This window comes from Rhipicephalus microplus, chromosome 1 (genome assembly GCF_043290135.1).
Source record: "Rhipicephalus microplus isolate Deutch F79 chromosome 1, USDA_Rmic, whole genome shotgun sequence".
Taxonomy (NCBI): Eukaryota; Metazoa; Arthropoda; class Arachnida; order Ixodida; family Ixodidae; genus Rhipicephalus; species Rhipicephalus microplus.
The window spans coordinates 61,549,744-61,568,426 of NC_134700.1; the positions used below are offsets into that span (position 1 = coordinate 61,549,744).

Consider the following 18,683-nt stretch of genomic DNA (forward strand, 5'->3'; position numbering starts at 1 on the left):
GGTGTTTCACACTCGCCGCTTGGCTCATAGATGGCGCTGACCGGCACTCCAACTTCTAAATTCACATTTACACCCAAAAAAGTGGGGGGAGGGAAGGCCGCTATGAGAGCTCAGTGGTAAGAGCATCGAACGCTATATTCGAAGGACGTAGGTTCGATTCCTGCTCATGGCTGGTTTTTTTTTCACCTACTTTTCTTTCGTCTTACTGACATTCCATCTGTTCTATTATCTTCCCCTATACATTTTTCGCATTACTGTCTCTTAGAACTCATTATTTTTGTGTCTAAACACAGATAATCGAGCCCTTAGGTATACACTTCTTTCCCTGATTCATTAACGAGAGTCTCGTACTGGCAGACTTGGTGTCATTTGGTTGTATACGAGGGACTATTGGTCAGCTGCCTGCTCCTAATAAGTTCACGTGCTACGTGGCGCCACACATGCGCATAAAAGGGTGTTTCACATTCGCCGCTTGGCTTATATATGATGCTGACTGACACTCCAACTTCTAAATTCACATATAAGCTCAAAAAAGTGGGGTGAGGGAAGGCCGCTGTGTTAGCTCAGTGGATAGAGCATCGAACAAGTTATTCTAACGTTGGAGGTTCGATTCCTGCTCACGGCTGGTTATTTTTTCACCCACTTTTCTTTCTTCTTATTGACATTCCATTTGTTCTTATAACTTCTCCTATACATTCCTTGGCATTACTGTCTGTTAGATCTTATTATTATAGTGTCTAAACGCGGATAATCGAGCCCTTAGGTATACACTTCTTTCCCTTATTCATTGACGAGGGTCTCGTACTGGCAGACTTGGTGTAATTGCGTTTTACATGAGGGACTATTGGTCAGCTGCCTGCTCGTAATAGGTTCACGTGCTACGTGACGCCACACATGCACATAAAAGGGTGTTTCACACTCGCCGCTTGGCCTAAAGCTGGCGCTGACCGACACTTCTTTTTCTAAATCCACATAAAAACCCAAAAAAGTGGGTTGAGGGAAGGCCGCTGTGAAAGCTCAGTGGTTAGGGCATCGGACGCTTTATTCGAAGGTCACAGGTTCGATTCCTGCTCACGGCTGGATATTTTTTCACCCACTTTTCTTTCCTCCTATTGACACTTCATTTGTTCTATTAACTTATTCTATACATTCCTTGGCATTACTGTCTTTTAGATCTCATTGATAATGTGTCAAAACACGGAAAAACGAGCCCTTAGGTATACACTTCTCTTCCTTATTCATTAACGAGGGTCTCGTACTGGCAGACTTGGTGTAATTAGGTTTCATAGGAGGGACTATTGGTCAGCTGCCTGCTCGTAATAAGTTCACGTGTTACTTGACGCCACACATGCGCATAAAAGGGTGTTTAACACTCGCTGCTTAGCTTATAGATAGTGCCGACCGACACTCCTACTTCTAAATTCACATATAAACCCAAAAATGTGTGGTGAGGGAAGGCTGCTGTGAAAGCTCAGTGGTTAGAGCATCGAACGCTTTATTCGAATGTCGTAGGTTCGATTCCTGCTCATGGCTGGTTATTTCTTCACTAACGTTTCTTTCGTCCTATTGACATTCCAATTTTTTAATATCTTCCCCTATACATTCTTCGATATTACTGTCTGGTAGATGTCATAAATATTGTGTCAAAACACGGATAATCGAGCCCTTAGGTATACACATCTTTCCCTTATTCATTGACGAGGGTCTCGTAATGGCAGACTTGGTGTAATTACGTTTTACACGAGGGACTATTGGTCAGCTGCCTGCTCGTAATAGGTTCACGTGCTACGTGACGCCACACATGCACATAAAAGGGTGTTTCACACTCGCCGCTTGGCCTAAAGCTGGCGCTGACCGACACTCCTATTTCTAAATCAACATAAAAACCCAAAAAAGTGGGTTGAGGGAAGGCCGCTGTGAAGGCTCAGTGGTTAGGGCATCGGACGCTTTATTCGAAGGTCGCAGATTCGATTCCTGCTCACGGCTGGATATTTTTTCACCCACTTTTCTTTCCTCCTATTGACACTTCATTTGTTCTATTAACTTATTCTATACATTCCTTGGCATTACTGTCTTTTAGATCTCATTGATAATGTGTCAAAACACGGAAAAACGAGCCCTTAGGTATACACTTCTCTTCCTTATTCATTAACGAGGGTCTCGTACTGGCAGACTTGGTGTAATTAGGTTTCTTACGAGGGACTATTGGTCAGCTGCCTGCTCGTAATAAGTTCACGTGTTACTTGACGCCACACATGCGCATAAAAGGGTGTTTCATACTCGCTGCTTGGCTTATAGATAGTGCCGACCGACACTCCTACTTTTGAATTCACATATAAACCCAAAAATGTGTGGTGAGGGAAGGCTGCTGTGAAAGCTCAGTGGTTTGAGCATCGAACGCGTTATTCGAATGTCGTAGGTTCGATTCCTGCTCATGGCTGGTTATTTCTTCACCAACGTTTCTTTCGTCCTATTGACATTCCAATTTTTTTAATATCTTCCCCTATACATTCTTCGATATTACTGTCTGTTAGATGTCATAAATATTGTGTCAAAACACGCAAAAACGAGCCCTTTGGTAAACACTTTTTTCCCTTATTTATTAACGAGGGTCTCGTACTGGCAGACTTGGTGTCATCAGGTTGCATACGAGGGACTATTGGTCAGCTGCCTGCTCGTAATAGGTTCACGTGCTACGTGACGCCAAACATGCACATAAAAGGGTGTTTCACAGTCGCCGCTTGGCTTAAAGATGGGGCTGACCGACAATGCTACTTCTAAATCCACATATAAACCCAAAAAAGTGGGTTGAGGGAAGGCCGCTGTGATAGATCAGTGGTTAGAGCATCGGACGCGTTATTAGAAGGTCGTACGTTCGATTCCTACTCACGGCTGGTTATTTTTTCACCCACTCTCTTTCCTCTTATTATTATTTCAGTTTTTTTCAGAAATTCCCCTATACAATCCTTGGCATTACTGTCTAATAAATCTCATTATATTGTGTCAAAACAAGGAAAAATGAGCTCTTAGGTATACACTTCTTTCGCTTATTTATTAACGTGGGTCTCGTACTGGCAGACATGGTGTGATTAGGTTGTATACGAGAGACTATTGGTCAGCAGCCTGCTCCTATTAAGTTCACGTGCTACGTGACACCACACATGCGCATAAAAGAATGTTTCACACTCGACGCTTGGCCTATAGATGGCGCTGACAGACACTCCAACTTCTAAATTCACATATAAACCAAAAATGTGGGGTGAGGGAAGGCCGCTGTGATAGCTTAGTGGTTAGAGCATCGACCGCGTTATCGAACGTTGGAGGTTCGAATCCTGCTCACGGCTGGTTATTTTCTCACCCACTTTTTTTCTTCTTAATGACATTTCATTGTTTCTCATAACTTCCCCTATACATTCCTTGGCATTACTGTCTGTTAGATCTCATTGATATTGTTCCAAAACACGGAAAAACGAGCCTTTAGGTATACACTTCTTTCTCTTATTCATTAACGAGGGTCTCGTACTGGCAGACTTGGAGTAATTAGGTATTATACGAGGAACTATAGGTCAGCTGCCTGCTCGTAATAAGTTCACGTGTTACGGGACGCCACACATGCGCGTGAAAGGGTGTTTCACACTCGCTGCTTGGCCTATAGATAGTGCCGACCGACACTCCTACTTCTAAATTCACATATAAACCCAAAACAGTGGGGTGAGGGAAGGCCACTGCTATAGCTCAGTGGTTAGAGCATCGAACGTTTTATTCGAAGATCGTAGGTTCGATTCCTGCTCACGCCTGGTTATTTGTTCCCCAACTTTCCTTTCGTCCTATTGACAGTCTATTTGTTCCAATTACTTCCCCTATACATTCCTTGGCATCTTTTTCTGTCAGATCTCATTAATGTGTCAAAACATGGAAAAACGAGCCCATAGGTATACACCTCTTTCCCTTATTCATTACCGAGGGTCTTGTACTGGCAGACCTGGTGTCATTAGGTTGCATACGAGGGACTATTGGTCAGCTGCCTGCTCGTAATAGGTTCACGTGCTACGTGACGCCAAACATGCACATAAAAGGGTGTTTCACAGTCGCCGCTTGGCCTAAAGATGGGGCTGACCGACACTCCTACTTCTAAATCCACATATAAACCCAAAAAAGTGGGTTGAGGGAAGGCCGCTGTGATAGATCAGTGGTTAGAGCATCGGACGCGTTATTCGAAGGTCGTACGTTCGATTCCTACTCACGCCTGGTTATTTTTTCACCCACTCTCTTTCCTCTTATTATTTCAGTTTATCTCATAAATTCCCCAATACAATCCTTGGCATTACTGTCTAATAAATCTCATTATATTGTGTCAAAACAAGGAAAAATGAGCTCTTAGGTATACACTTCTTTTGCCTATTTATTAACGAGGGTCTCGTACTGGCAGACATGGCTTGATTAGGTTGTATACGAGAGACTATTGGTCAGCTGCCTGCTCCTATTAAGTTCACGTGCTACGTGACACCACACATACGCATAAAAGAGTGTTTCACACTCGCCGCTTGGCTTATAGATGGCGCTGACAGACACTCCAACTTCTAAATTCACATATAAACCAAAAAAGTGGGGTGAGGGAAGGCCGCTGTGATAGCTTAGTGGTTAGAGCATCGAACGCGTTATCGAACGTTGGAGGTTCGAATCCTGCTCACGGCTGGTTATTTTCACACCCACATTTTTTCTTCTTAATGACATTTCATTTGTTCTCATAACTTCCCCGATACATTCCTTGGCATTACTGTCTGTTAGATCTCATTGATATTGTTCCAAAACACGGAAAAACGAGCCTTTAGGTATACACTTCTTTCTCTTATTCATTAACGAGGGTCTCGTACTGGCAGACTTGCAGTAATTAGGTATTATACGAGGAACTATAGGTCAGCTGCCTGCTCGTAATAAGTTCACGTGTTACGGGACGCCACACATGCGCGTAAAAGGGTGTTTCACACTCGCTGCTTGGCCTATAGATAGTGCCGACCGACACTCCTACTTCTAAATTCACATATAAACCCAAAACAGTGGGGTGAGGGAAGGCCACTGCTATAGCTCAATGGTTAGAGCATCGAACGTTTTATTCGAAGATCGTAGGTTCGATTCCTGCTCACGCCTGGTTATTTGTTCCCCAACTTTCCTTTCGTCCTATTGACATTCTATTTGTCCTAATATCTTCCCCTATACATTCTTTGGCATTACTGTCTGTTAGATCTCATAGATATTGTGGCAAAACACAGAAAAACGAGCCCTTAGGTATACACTTCTTTCCCTTATTCATTACCGAGGGTCTCGTACTGGCAGACCTGGTGTCATTAGGTTGCATACGAGGGACTATTGGTCAGCTGCCTGCTCGTAATAGGTTCACGTGCTACGTGACGCCAAACATGCACATAAAAGAGTGTTTCACAGTCGCCGCTTGGCTTAAAGATGGGGCTGACCGACACTCCTACTTCTAAATCCACATATAAACCCAAAAAAGTGGGTTGAGGGAAGGCCGCTGCGATAGATCAGTGGTTAGAGCATCGGACGCGTTATTCTAAGGTCGTACGTTCGATTCCTACTCACGGCTGGTTATTTTTTCACCCACTCTCTTTCCTCTTATTAATATTTCAGTTTTTCTCAGAAATTCCCCTATACAATCCTTGGCATTACTGTCTAATAAATCTCTTTATATTGTGTCAAAACAAGGAAAAATGAGCTCTTAGGTATACACTTCTTTCGCTTATTTATTAACGAGGGTCTCGTACTGGCAGACATGGCTTGATTAGGTTGTATACGAGAGACTATTGGTCAGCTGCCTGCTCCTATTAAGTTCACGTGCTACGTGACACCACACATGCGCATAAAAGAGTGTGTCACACTCGCCGCTTGGCTTATAGATGGCGCTGACAGACACTCCAACTTCTAAATTCACATATAAACCAAAAAAGTGGGGTGAGGGAAGGCCGCTGTGGTAGCTTATTGGTTAGAGCATCGAACGCGTTATCGAACGTTTGAGGTTCGAATCCTGCTCACGGCTGGTTATTTCTTCACCAACGTTTCTTTCGTCCTATTGACATTCCAATTTTTTTAATGTCTCCCCTATACATTCTTCGATATTACTGTCTGTTAGATCTCATTGATATTGTTCCAAAGCACGGAAAAACGAGCCTTTAGGTATACACTTCTTTCCCTTATTCATTAACGAGGGTCTCGTACTGGCAGACTTGGAGTAATTAGGTATTATACGAAGAACTATAGGTCAGCTGCCTGCTCGTAATAAGTTCACGTGTTACGGGACGCCACACATACGCGTAAAAGGGTGTTTCACACTCGCTGCTTGGCCTATAGATAGTGCCGACCGACACTCCTACATCTAAATTCACATATAAACCCAAAAAAGTGGGGTGAGGGAAGGCCGCTGTGGTAGCTCAGTGGTTAGAGTATCGAACGCTTCATTCGAAGGTCGTAGGTTTGATTCCTGCTCACGGCCGGTTATTTTTTCACCAACTTTTCTTTCGTCTTACTGACATTCCATTTGTTCTAATATCTTGCCCTAAACAATCTTTGGTATTACTGTCAGTTAGATCTCATTGATATTGTTTCAAAACACGGAAAAACGAGCCCTCAGGTATACACTTCTTTCCCGTATTCATTACCGAGGGTCTCGTACTGGCAGACTTGGTGTAATTAGGTATTATACGAGGAACTATAGGTCAGCTGCCTGCTCGTAATAAGTTCAGGTGTTACGGGACGCCACACATGCGCGTAAAAGGGTGTTTCACACTCGCTGCTTGGCCTATAGATAGTGCCGACCGACACTCCTACATCTAAATTCACATATAAACCCAAAACAGTGGGGTGAGGGAAGGCCACTGCTATAGCTCAGTGGTTAGAGCATCGAACGTTTTATTCGAAGATCGTAGGCTCGATTCCTGCTCACGGCTGGTTATTTTTTCACCCACATTTCTTTCCTCCTATTGACATTCCATTTGTTCCAATAACTTCCCCTATACATTCCTTGGCATCTTTTTCTGTCAGATCTCTATAATGTGTCAAAACATGGAAAAACGAGCCCTTAGGTATACACCTCTTTCCCTTATTCATTACCGAGGGTCTCGTACTGGCAGACCTGGTGTCATTAGGTTGCATACGAGGGACTATTGGTCAGCTGCCTGCTCGTAATAGGTTCACGTGCTACGTGACGCCAAACATGCACATAAAAGGGTGTTTCACAGTCGCCGCTTGGCTTAAAGATGGGGCTGACCGACACTCCTACTTCTAAATCCACATATAAACCCAAAAAAGTGGGTTGAGGGAAGGCCGCTGTGATATATCAGTGGTTAGAGCATCGGACGCGTTATTCGAAGGTCGTACGTTCGGTTCCTACTCACGGCTGGTTATTTTTTCACCCACTCTCTTTCCTCTTATTATTATTTCAGTTTTTCTCAGAAATTCCCCTATACAATCCTTAGCATTACTGTCTAATAAATCTCATTATATTGTGTCAAAACAAGGAAAAATGAGCTCTTAGATATACACTTCTTTCGCTTATTTATTAACGAGGGTCTCGTACTGGCAGACATGGCTTGATTAGGTTGTATACGAGAGACTATTGGTCAGCTGCCTGCTCCTATTAAGTTCACGTGCTACGTGACACCACACATGCGCATAAAAGAGTGTTTCACACTCGCCGCTTGGCTTATAGATGGCACTGACAGACACTCCAACTTCTAAATTCACATATAAACCAAAAAAGTGGGGTGAGGGAAGGCCGCTGTGATAGCTTAGTGGTTAGAGCATCGAACGCGTTATCGAACGTTGGAGGTTCGAATCCTGCTCACGGCTGGTTATTTTCACACCCACATTTTTTCTTCTTAATGACATTTCATTTGTTCTCATAACTTCCCCTATACATTCCTTGGCATTACTGTCTGTTAGATCTCATTGATATTGTTCCAAAACACGGAAAAACGAGCCTTTAGGTATACACTTTTTTCCCTTATTCATTAACGAGGGTCTCGTACTGGCAGACTTGGAGTAATTAGGTATTATACGAGGGACTACTGGTCAGCTGCCTGCTCGTAATAAGTTCACGTGTTACGTGACGCCACACATGCACATGAAAGGGTGTTTCACACTCGCTGCTTTGCTTATAGATAGTGCCGACCGATACTCCCACATCTAAATTCACATATAAACCCAAAAAAGTGGGGTGAGGGAAGGCCGCTGTGATAGCTCAGTGGTTAGAGCATCGAACGCTTCATTCGAAGGTCGTAGGTTTGATTCCTGCTCACGGCCGGTTATTTTTTCACCAACTTTTCTTTCGTCTTACTGACATTCCATTTGTTCTAATATCTTGCCCTAAACAATCTTTTGTATTACTGTCTGTTAGATCTCATTGATATTGTTTCAAAACACGGAAAAACGAGCCCTTAGGTATACACTTCTTTCCCTTATTCATTAACGAGGGTCTCGTACTGGCAGACTTGGTGTCATTAGGTTGCATACGAGGGACTATTGGTCAGCTGCCAGCTCGTAATAGGTTCACGTGCTACGTGACGCCACACATGCACATAAAAAGGTGTTTCACACTCGCCGTTTGGCTTAAAGATGGCGCTGACAGACACTTCTACTTCTTATTTATTTATTTATTTAGTATACCTCAAAGACCCCAGTCGGGGTATTACATGAGGGATGGGCATAATTAGCAACATATTAACGATTCAATCACGGTCTTGAATACATGTGGGCCGGATTGGTGCATGGCGAAGGCAGGCAAGTTGTTCCAGTCCCGGGCGGTTGCAACAAAAAAGGAGCGAATGTGGGCAGTAGTTTGTGCTGGCGGTGGATAAACGGTTCGGGGATGGTTTGTACGGCTGGATAATCGATGAGCAGGCAAGATGGCTGGAACGTTGAAAGGAACGTGATAAAATTTGTTAAAAAGACAGAGCCGAGATATATGACGACGTGATTCTAGGTTGTTGAGGTGGCCACGAGTTTTAAGTTCGGAAACGCTGGAATGATGAGAGTACACGGAGTAGATGAACCGGGCTGCGCGATTTTGTACAGATTCGAGAAGGTTAGATAGATTAGATTGATGAGGATCCCAAACCGAGCATGCGTACTCCAGTTTAGGGTGAACAAATGTGGTGTAAGCTAACAACTTCACTGATGAGGGAGCAAGTTTTAAATTCCTACGAAGAAAACCCAGCGCACGATTAGCGGAGGATGCTACGTTGTTAACGTGAGTGGACCAGGTGAGGTTGCTTGAGAATGTTACGCCGAGGTATTTATAGGATTGTGCTGTTAGGATTGTAGGGCCCGAAATGGTATAAGTCGCTTGCTGGTAATGTTGCTTACGGTGAAATGATATTAGCGATGTCTTATTTACTTTAAAAGACATTAGCCAGTCGTTACACGAGGATGCAATAAGGTTAAGGTCGTTTTGAAGTATAGCAATATCGGTAGGATTTTTTTTGGACGGTACACGACGCAATCATCTGGAAACAGGCGAATATTTGATGAAATGTTAGCTGGGAGGTCATTTATATGAATTAGGAAAAGTAGGGGTCCAAGTACTGTGCCCTGTGGGACGCCAGAGATTACGGGAAGATGGTTAGATGAATGGTTGTTAGCGTACACAAATTGTTGCCGATTAGTCAGAAAACTACGAATCCAGTTGAACGTCGATGTATTAATGTTTAAGCAAGAAAGCTTGAGGAGTAGCAGTTGATGCGGAACTTTGTCAAATGCTTTTTCAAAGTCTAAAAAGTGGGCACCGGTGGGTAAATTTAGGTCAACGCTAGAACTGATGTCATTGTAGAATGAAGCAAGTTGTGTGTCGCAGGATAATCCTGAGCGAAACCCATGTTGACTATGATGAAAGAAGTTGTGGCGGTTTAAAAACTTGATGGTGTTAGAGTAGATCACATGTTCCATTAGTTTAGAGCAAATGCTAGTGAGCGAAATGGGGCGATAGCTGCTAGGCTGGGATGTAGGGCCCTTTTTAGGGACTGGTACAATCTTACCCACTTTCCAGTCTTCCGGCACCACTCCTGAAGACAGTGATTGCGGAAAAATATGGCATAATATCACACTGACAATGGGTTGTGTGTTTTTTAACATTTTAGCGTTAATGCCATTGGCGCCACAAGAAGATGTAAGCTTTAATGAGTCGATTAATTCAGCAATGCCCTGTTGAGAAAACGTGATGTCCGGCATCATGTCGTAATTACGAGGATGGAATGAAGGTAAATTGCCATTAGGTTCGATAGTGAACATGGAAGGGAAAAAATGATTAAGTTGTTCGGCGGCTTCATCGTCGGGGATCAGAAGGTTATGATTATCAAACAGTGCCAGTGGTTGGGAATTTTGAGGGTTGATAACGCTCAAAAATTTCTTCGGGTTATTGGTCAGCATGGCCGGCAAAGTCTGTGAGTAAAAAGAACCATTTTCTTTCATAGCATGCGTGCTGAATGCCCTTTCCGCAGCGTAGTAGTTGTTCCATGCAGAAATGTTATTAGATCGTTTGGCTGATCTAAAAAGTCTTTTCTTTTTATTATTGTGTAGTTTTAGTGTAGCTGTGAACCATGGGGACATCTTTTTTTTGGTGACGGTAATGGTGGGCATGTATTTTATGAAGAGGTCATGGATTTTATTTTTGAAGAGCAACCAATTAGTCTCGACAGAGCGCTGCGAAAAATCGGCTTGCAGGCAAGTAGCGAATTCTGCAAATTCATTGATTAGGGCGGAATAGTTTCCTTTGTTATACAATGTTATCGTTTATGTTATTTTAGACGAGCGTGTTAGTTGGCAGAGGTAGGTACCATGAATTACTGAATGGTCACTTAAGCCAGGCAAGTACGTCATCTTGGAATCCTTCTCAGGCTCGGAAGTGAGGATAAGATCTAGAGTGTTGGAGGAGGTAGAATTTTGACGTGTGGGTTCAGTGACGAGTTGCGTTAGTCCAAATGTTAGGCATGAGTTGACGAAATCGCTTTCAGGACCGTGTTTGGCGGCTGTGCTTGCCAGATTATTCCACGAAATTGCTGGAAAATTAAAATCACCGAAGAGAAGTATCGGATAATGACGGAAAGATTTAGTTACAGAGTGAATAGCCATGTGGAAATTCGGTACAAAAAGGGGGTCGAGACCGGGAGGGCGGTAACAAACTCCAATTATCATGGGGGGATAAGAAGCATTGCAGAGAATGAACGTGATTTCTAAGCATGAGACCACACGAATTTCTGTACATTGAAGGCTTTTATGACTGCCTATCAGCACTCCACCTCCACGTTTTTTAGTGCGGTCACGTCGAAAAATGTTGAAGTCCGGGAAATATTGTAGCAGCTTTGAGTCTGCTATTGAAGGGTTAAGCCACGTTTTGGTTATTACGAACAAATCTGACTCTGAAGAGCTAATTAGATTTTGTAAGCCATCAACTTTCGGAATAATGCTTCTAATGTTAGTATAAAGAAAGGAGAATGATTTCCTGGTTGGAATAGTACGGCTGGGGCCTATGTGTTTAACGGGTATAGTGGCTAAGGTACTCGGCTGCTGACCCGCAGGTCGCGGGTTCAAATCCCGGCTGCGGCGGCTGCATTTTCGATGGAGGCGGAAATGTTGTAGGCCCATGTGCTCAGATTTGGGTGCACGTTAAAGAACCCCAGGTGGTCGAAATTTCCGGAGCCCTCCACTACGGCGTCTCTCATAATCATATGGTGGTTTTGGGACGTTAAACCCCACATATCAATCAATCAATCAACCTATGTGTTTAACGGGCGCAGAACGACTTTGTTAGTCTTGTGATCGTAAATGAAAGTTTTGTTGCCAATGATAAGCTTATCATGACGGAGTTTGTAAGGGTGCTGCGGTGCCCTTCCAAACTCACCGAGAAGTTTTCTGGCTTTAAGTGTGTTAGGTGAATAGTCCTCCGATATGCGATAGTTCGAACCTTTTAGCTTGCGCCCACTCGACAGTACGTTCTCCCTAACCTTAAAGTGTGCAAATTTAATGATGACTGGTCGGTTTTTGTTAGCATTATATTTACCTAAACGATGAGCCCTTTGTATATCCATTGCGTCAAGACTGATTTCTAATTCTTTGCTACAAAATTGGAGCACAGAGGCTTCAGATTCGGCCCAAGTTTCACGCTCCCGATCTTTTAAACCAAAAAGAACAAGGTTCGATCGACGTGCTCGGTCTTCAAAGTCATCCAGTTTGGTCATGATTGCAGTGACATCTTGTGCATTTTGGTCTGAAAGCTTACTGATATTGTCCAATAGCTTTTTTATGCCCAATACTGATTCACAGTATTTTTCTACTTTAGTTAGTCTATTGTTCATCTCCCTGAATTAATCATCGTTTTGAGACAGTTTCTGCTGGATTGCCTTAAGTTCTTGTAGCATGGAAGGCTGACCAGATTGGATGTTTTTAAGTGCTGTCATTACGTCACTCGACTGTAGCAATTCGCTAGAGTCGAGTACGTTAGAGCGAGTGGTAGGACCAGGGTTTAATTCAATGTCGCCTGACAAAGCTAGCAATTGCTTAATGACATGCGCGCAATCAAGCACGACATTGAAACAACACTGTGGGCTTGGCAACACCAGGAGGGCGGCGTAACGAGTACGACGTGCATACAGAGAGTATCGATTATTTACCTGCAGGACAAAAAGGCGTTGCAGGTAAGAGGCCGTGGCCATAGCATTGGTGTTGCCAAGCCCATTGAAGGCTGCGTTGGGCGAGTTCAAGCTTATGTAGTCCGGGGGCAAGGAGGATGTTATCCGAAGATTAGCAATCCCTGTAATCACTTGGTCCAGTAGCGGTGGTCGATGCATCGGTACGCACTTTCCGCGCGGGGGCGCAGAAGGCGATTGTGGCAGTCGTAGTTGCACAGGCCGAAGGGGTGTGTCCGGGTAGCGGTCGACGTTCAGCCATGCCAGGGACCATGACGCCTCCGGGAAGTCACCAAAGGCACCGAAGCGCGCGTTGTCGGACCGCGGGCCGCAGAGCGACACGAAAGCCTGCAGGGCAAAAAGGCGTTGCAGGTAAGAGGCCGTGGCCATAGCTGTGGTGTTGCCAAGCCCATTGGCAAATCCATATATAAACCTTCTAAATCCATATATGAACCCCCCAAAAATGGGGGTTCAGGGAAGGCCGCTGTGATAGCTCAGTGATTAGAGCATCGGACGCGTTATTCGAAGGTCGTAGGTTTGATTCGTGCTCACGGCTGGTTATTTTTTCACCCACTTTTCTTTTTTCTTATTGACATTCCATTTGTTCTAATAACTTCCCCTATACATTCCTTGGCATTACTGTCTGTTAGATCTCATTGATATTGTGTCAAAACACGGAAAAACGAGCCCTTAGGTCTACTCTTCTGTCCCTTATTCATTACCGAGGATCTCGTACTGCCAGACTTGGTGTAATTAGGTTTCACACGAGGGACTATTGGTCAGCTTCCTGCTCGTAATAAGTTCACGTGTTACGTGACGCCACACATGCGCACAAAAGGGAGTTTCACACTCGCCGCTTGGCTTATAGATAGTGCCGACTGACACTCCTACTTCTAAATTCACATATAAACCCAAAAAAGTGGGGTGAGGGAAGGCCGCTGTGATAGCTCAGTGGTTAGAGCATCGAACGCTTCATTCGAAGGTCGTAGGTTTGATTCCTGCTTACGGCTGGTTATTTTTTCACCAACTTTTATTTCGTCTTACTGACATTCTATTTGTTCTAATATCTTCCCCTATACATTCTTTGGTAATACTGTCTGTTAAATCTCATAAATATTGTGTCAGAACATGGAAAAAAGAGCACTTAGTTATACACTTCTTTCCCCTATATATATATATATATATATATATATATATATATATATATATATATATATATATATATATATATTGCAGAGCTCGCGTACAGTGGGATTTGTTGTTATGCGTAGCACGCTCTTAAAAATGGAGTGTCGGTCTCTCCATTAACGAGAAATGGCAATGTCCCCAATGTTCGTCCTTAAATAGAGAAACGTTGCTCCTTTTGCCACGGAGAAACATGTTCCTCCCTATGAAAATTAAGATGGCTGATCGCAGGTTAGCGAAGCGAGTAGGCTTAGCAAATGCATCGATTCTCGACTGATCAACACGGAACTGACATCTACAAAAAATGGTCACGCTGATCTTGATATTGAGCACATTGATTATAAAAACAAAGCAGGCGAACCTGTGGCGATGAAAGCACCGCGAAAGATAACGACGGAGAAAGTAGGTTTCGTTCGGCCAGCGAGGCGACGTTCACTTTGAAAGGCACGGACACTGCAGAGTCCTCACCCGAAGAGTGGATGCTAGGCTATCTTTATTTATTTCTCGCAGATTCACATAGTGTAGCGACGTTATTCACGCGTTTACAGGGTCGCATGTCACGAGATGTGCCTCAAAGCCGTAGACTAGATCGCAGCGGAACCATTTCGAGTCAGTAGTGTAGTTTGATGGATATATGTGCAACGTTAAAGTAAGTTGCGGGGGGTGTGAGAGCGTCACAGCCGTGAAGTAGGCGGTAGCTGGCACTATCTGGAGAGACTGAACGCAACTAAAAATTGAAAGTTTCGCTGTGGCGACGTACATTGTGATATCCACCATCAGGGCTGCCTTATGAATAGTTAGCGACAAAGCCCATTCATGGATTACTCACTGGCACCGGATGCCTAATATATGCTAATGCAATGCATACAGATATGGACACAAGGACACATGCTACACATAGTACGCATATAGAGTGAACTCAATTACCAAGAGTACAATCAGCAATTTCTTACAGTGGCACACACTTCGACGTGTTAACTCACACCTTACTAAGAAAGCGCAAAAGCTTATATAGCAATAAATTTAAAGTGACAACAGTGGCCCAACTTACAAGAAAGTTTTGGTCAAATTTTTACGTTTTGTCGCCGTACCACAACATGCGCACACGTAAATATGTGGTATCTTAAGCTTAGACAAACGGAAGTTTATCAATTGTTGCACTATTATGAACAGAATAATTGCTAGAGCTTATCAGCTTTATGCGAAAACGATTACCCCAAGCCATGCTTAGAATGCCAGCGGCATTCCGAGCACTGCGTCATATCTCGATCACTGCCACAGTTATTTTTTTCTTGATGCCTCCGAGGACGCAAATCCTTTCCGTGCGCTTGCCATTTTGGAGGTCACGTCTTTTTTCATTCTTCCACCTGTTACTCGAAGAGGGCACAGCATCGAGGCCAGGCTTTGTCTCCGTCGTGGTAGGTGTTCTGTGGTCGCGTCAACCTCGTTTAGCTGTTTCATGTTAACGTTTGCTTGTATTCTTTTTGCGTGCTTACCACAAGTGTGACGTTTAGCCCTGAATACAGTGCACCACTAGCCCTTCAATGTTTTGATGCGGTAACGACCGTTTTAGCAGTGTATAAATACGTTACAACGCCGGTCTTGCGAGAGGAATAGGAGATGACCTCGCACCCGACGGTATTCTTCCGTGAGCGATGGCAGTGGCTGTTGGCGTCACAGCAGCTCGATTACTTGAGTGGAGGAATTATCACTGCAGTGCGCAAATTTACTATAACGTAATAGCATGCTGTGCCTACGTGCTTTTCAGCTTCAGATGCCTCACGCGATTCACCTCGCGTGTCAACTTGCAGTCATATTGCGTGCCACAATTTTGTTGTAAGCACTGTGACTGTGGTGGTTACTATTACCCTGGATTCAGAATCCTTTTTTTACAGAGGTGAGTGAGTGTTAGTACTTACTTGCTGTGCACAGCGGTTACTAGAAGTGCATTTTGTGTTGAGTTTCTCACGACAAAGGAGAATCATGGACGAGAAAGACATACTGCACGCGTGCATAACTTCGTCTTACATCTGTGCTGGCATGGGCAATTCAAAACGTATGTGAATAAGTATTTGGTTTAACTGACAGAGGTCATTGGTTTCCTTTCACAATAGTGTAGTTATGATGATGTTTAAAACGTTTCTGAAGGTTGTAACCTAGTCTGGCAAATAAACACTCGGTGGAACTTTGCAGCCTGTTTTCCTGTGTGCTTTCACCTGCCATGGTAGCATAGCCTCATTGGGTGTCGCGTGACTATGCTGGAGGACGCAGGTTCAATTTCCCACCATGGTAGCCGTATTCTAATGGGGGGAAACTGCAAAGAACAACTATAGGGCGGTAGCGGCACGTATAACTCCATCAATTTTACATGACCGTGTTGTCACGCATGGACTGTACAGTGAAATAAGCTTTCTTGGAATGTTAAAAATTAGGTGTGAAGCTTTTTTATGCGCCTCGTTAAATTCATGAGTCCTGCTGGTGCTATGTCAAATAAAAATTGCGTATGCTTACCAAGTATGTCGACACCGAAAACATCCATTATTTGTGTACAGTCTAAGGTAATCGATAAAGCAAGACTGCTTTGGAAGCAGAGCCACTTGTATTCGTGACGAATTGGTAGTATGAAACAACACGAGACACACACGGAATAGTGCGGAGCCTTGTGCGAGTGTCTGGCGATAAAAAAAGACGCTTTTACTCTACACCCATCAAACTACAAAAACGTCACTCCTTAATTGCTTGCTTCAATATTAGTTAAAAGTAATCGCTCGCGACTGGCCACGGCCGGCTAGGCTCGGCGTGCGCTAGCGCGCAGGCAATACTTTCGTGATTGAGAAAAAACTTCAACAGTGAAGGAGGAACGTTGCTCCTTTGGTCCTTGCTGTGAGAGGGAGCGACGGGTAAAGCGCCCATTAGGGAGAAAGTAGCTGAGCCAAAGGAGAAACGGAGCCTGTTTCTTCATTCTCGCTCCTCCTTTTTTTAGAGTGCACGAATGAAGAAGTTGAATGTCACTACAAAATTAGCGCAGCGTTACGAGGCGGAGATAACTTATTCCGTACATCACTTCAATTTTTTTGGTTATGTTTCCTCTTTTCTAAAAAAACTTGATCTACAGAAGGCAATCTGCTTGTTTATAGTTAGCTGTGTATAGAAAATTGTGGGATAAATTTTAAGGCAGTCCATAGAATCTGTGCGCCTTCACATTCACGGTTAGTCTTTGGAGCACGTTGGTTGGAACACCTTCAGTTTTAGCTTCATTAGGCATTGTGTTTCTTGTGCTTGCTGATAAAGTTAGATGCTTCGGGTAAGGTTTTCAGTAAGTGAAAATTTTGTGGCAACCCATACAGTTTTCGTTAATGTGAATAGATACCAATGGTGTATTTTAGGTGCAGAATGCAGAACCAGCAAGCTTTTCATTGTCGAACACCTAAGCCTTTACAGCGCCTTTCGAAGTGAATCAAATCCGTAGTGACAACGGGTATGGTCTAAATGACATGCCTATTATTTGTTACGCAATTCAGACTGCATGGCGTTTGAGAATGGCCCTGTGTGACTATTGAGTTAATCAAAATCGACTTGCTGAGTCCTTGTTGTCTTTGTTTAGGTTCATAATATTAACGATTGCGACGTTGATTATTAATCTTGCAGTTATTGGTCGTAATATTACATGAGCGAAAATATTGAAATAGTTAGAATTACAGCCTACCACGACTAGGGCTAACTTGCTTGAAAACTTTTTTATTTATTTATTTTTATTTTTTGCATTAATGGTATTCGTCGCGGGCTGTTAGAAGGGTGGAGCCAACTTTACAGTGCTACATACTATTCTGTTCCAAACGTCGCTGAAAAAACTTCAGCTGACACAAAGGCAACAAATACACTGGAATCAAGCATTTTTGACGCTCTTGCACACATCGCGGATAAAGCTGCAAGGCACCTCACAAAAGAAGCAAGACAAGCATTACGAGAGGCTCCGAATTGAAAAATGTACTTAGGCAATGATTACCAATTTTGTAGCTAGTATATAAAATGTTTGAACAATGTTTGTGACACTGTGATCACCTTCAGCAGTTTTTTAACTCTACTCTCGATTATCTCAAAGCCATACTTCTTGTCTCTTAGGTGCCATTATTTCGCGCGCATTGCAAGATGGCCTAATGATAGTTTTTTTTGTATTCAGCATGAATACACACAACTACTGAAGAAGAAGGAAAGTTATGCATATACAGTCCTTGCATTGCAAATGTTCACACATGACAAATAACTAAAAAGTTTGGTTTTATTATGGTGAAAAAATAACAAAACTTCTGTGTTGTCAGAATTTATATTTAATCTGCAGCAATTTTCAGGAAGCAGGAGATTTGAAAGAAAATGATGGGTCGATTGTGTAAACATACCCCTTAGTCACTAAGAAATCGGTACCTCAGTTTGACCAGGAAGGCTTAGGTTGTATAAGGCCTACCCGGTGCCCTTTATTACCATCACAGGCAGCACCAAGGAATGAGGCGCTTCCACGAGAAGTGTTACGTGTGCGTAACGAAGGTGATTCGAGGACGTGCGCTCTGCTCAACACGTAAGCAGGGGAGTCTTTCTTGACCGCAGCCACCGACACTCCACGGCACCTGACCGCAAGTACCTGTTTGCCCTGGACATGATGTACCACGCGGTCTATTGGAGCCTGTTCTTCGTGAGCATCGTTCAGTGGTCTCCGCCTACGCTCAGCCCTGCGTTCGTGCTCGCCCAGTCATTCCACGCCATGGCGCTACTCTACCACACGTACGTCATCTGGTGGGTGCATTCCTTTAGTTG

At 43.6% G+C, this 18,683-nt stretch overlaps 1 protein-coding gene and 2 non-coding genes across 3 annotated transcripts in view; all 3 read left to right on the top strand.

Moving 5' to 3' along the window:
- The window catches only part of LOC119178005 (uncharacterized), a 324,881-nt gene that overhangs the window by 168,112 nt on the left and 138,086 nt on the right, over positions 1 to 18,683 (top strand). The window contains exon 4 of the mRNA XM_075872694.1: positions 18,477 to 18,662. Within this exon, the coding sequence (XP_075728809.1) occupies positions 18,477 to 18,662 (186 nt within the window). The remainder of the gene's footprint in view (positions 1 to 18,476; positions 18,663 to 18,683) is intronic.
- Positions 8,241 to 8,313, top strand: TRNAK-CUU (transfer RNA lysine (anticodon CUU)). Its single transcript has one exon. It is a non-coding gene; the product is annotated as a tRNA-Lys (tRNA).
- TRNAK-CUU (transfer RNA lysine (anticodon CUU)) lies at positions 13,627 to 13,699 on the top strand. Its single transcript has one exon. It is a non-coding gene; the product is annotated as a tRNA-Lys (tRNA).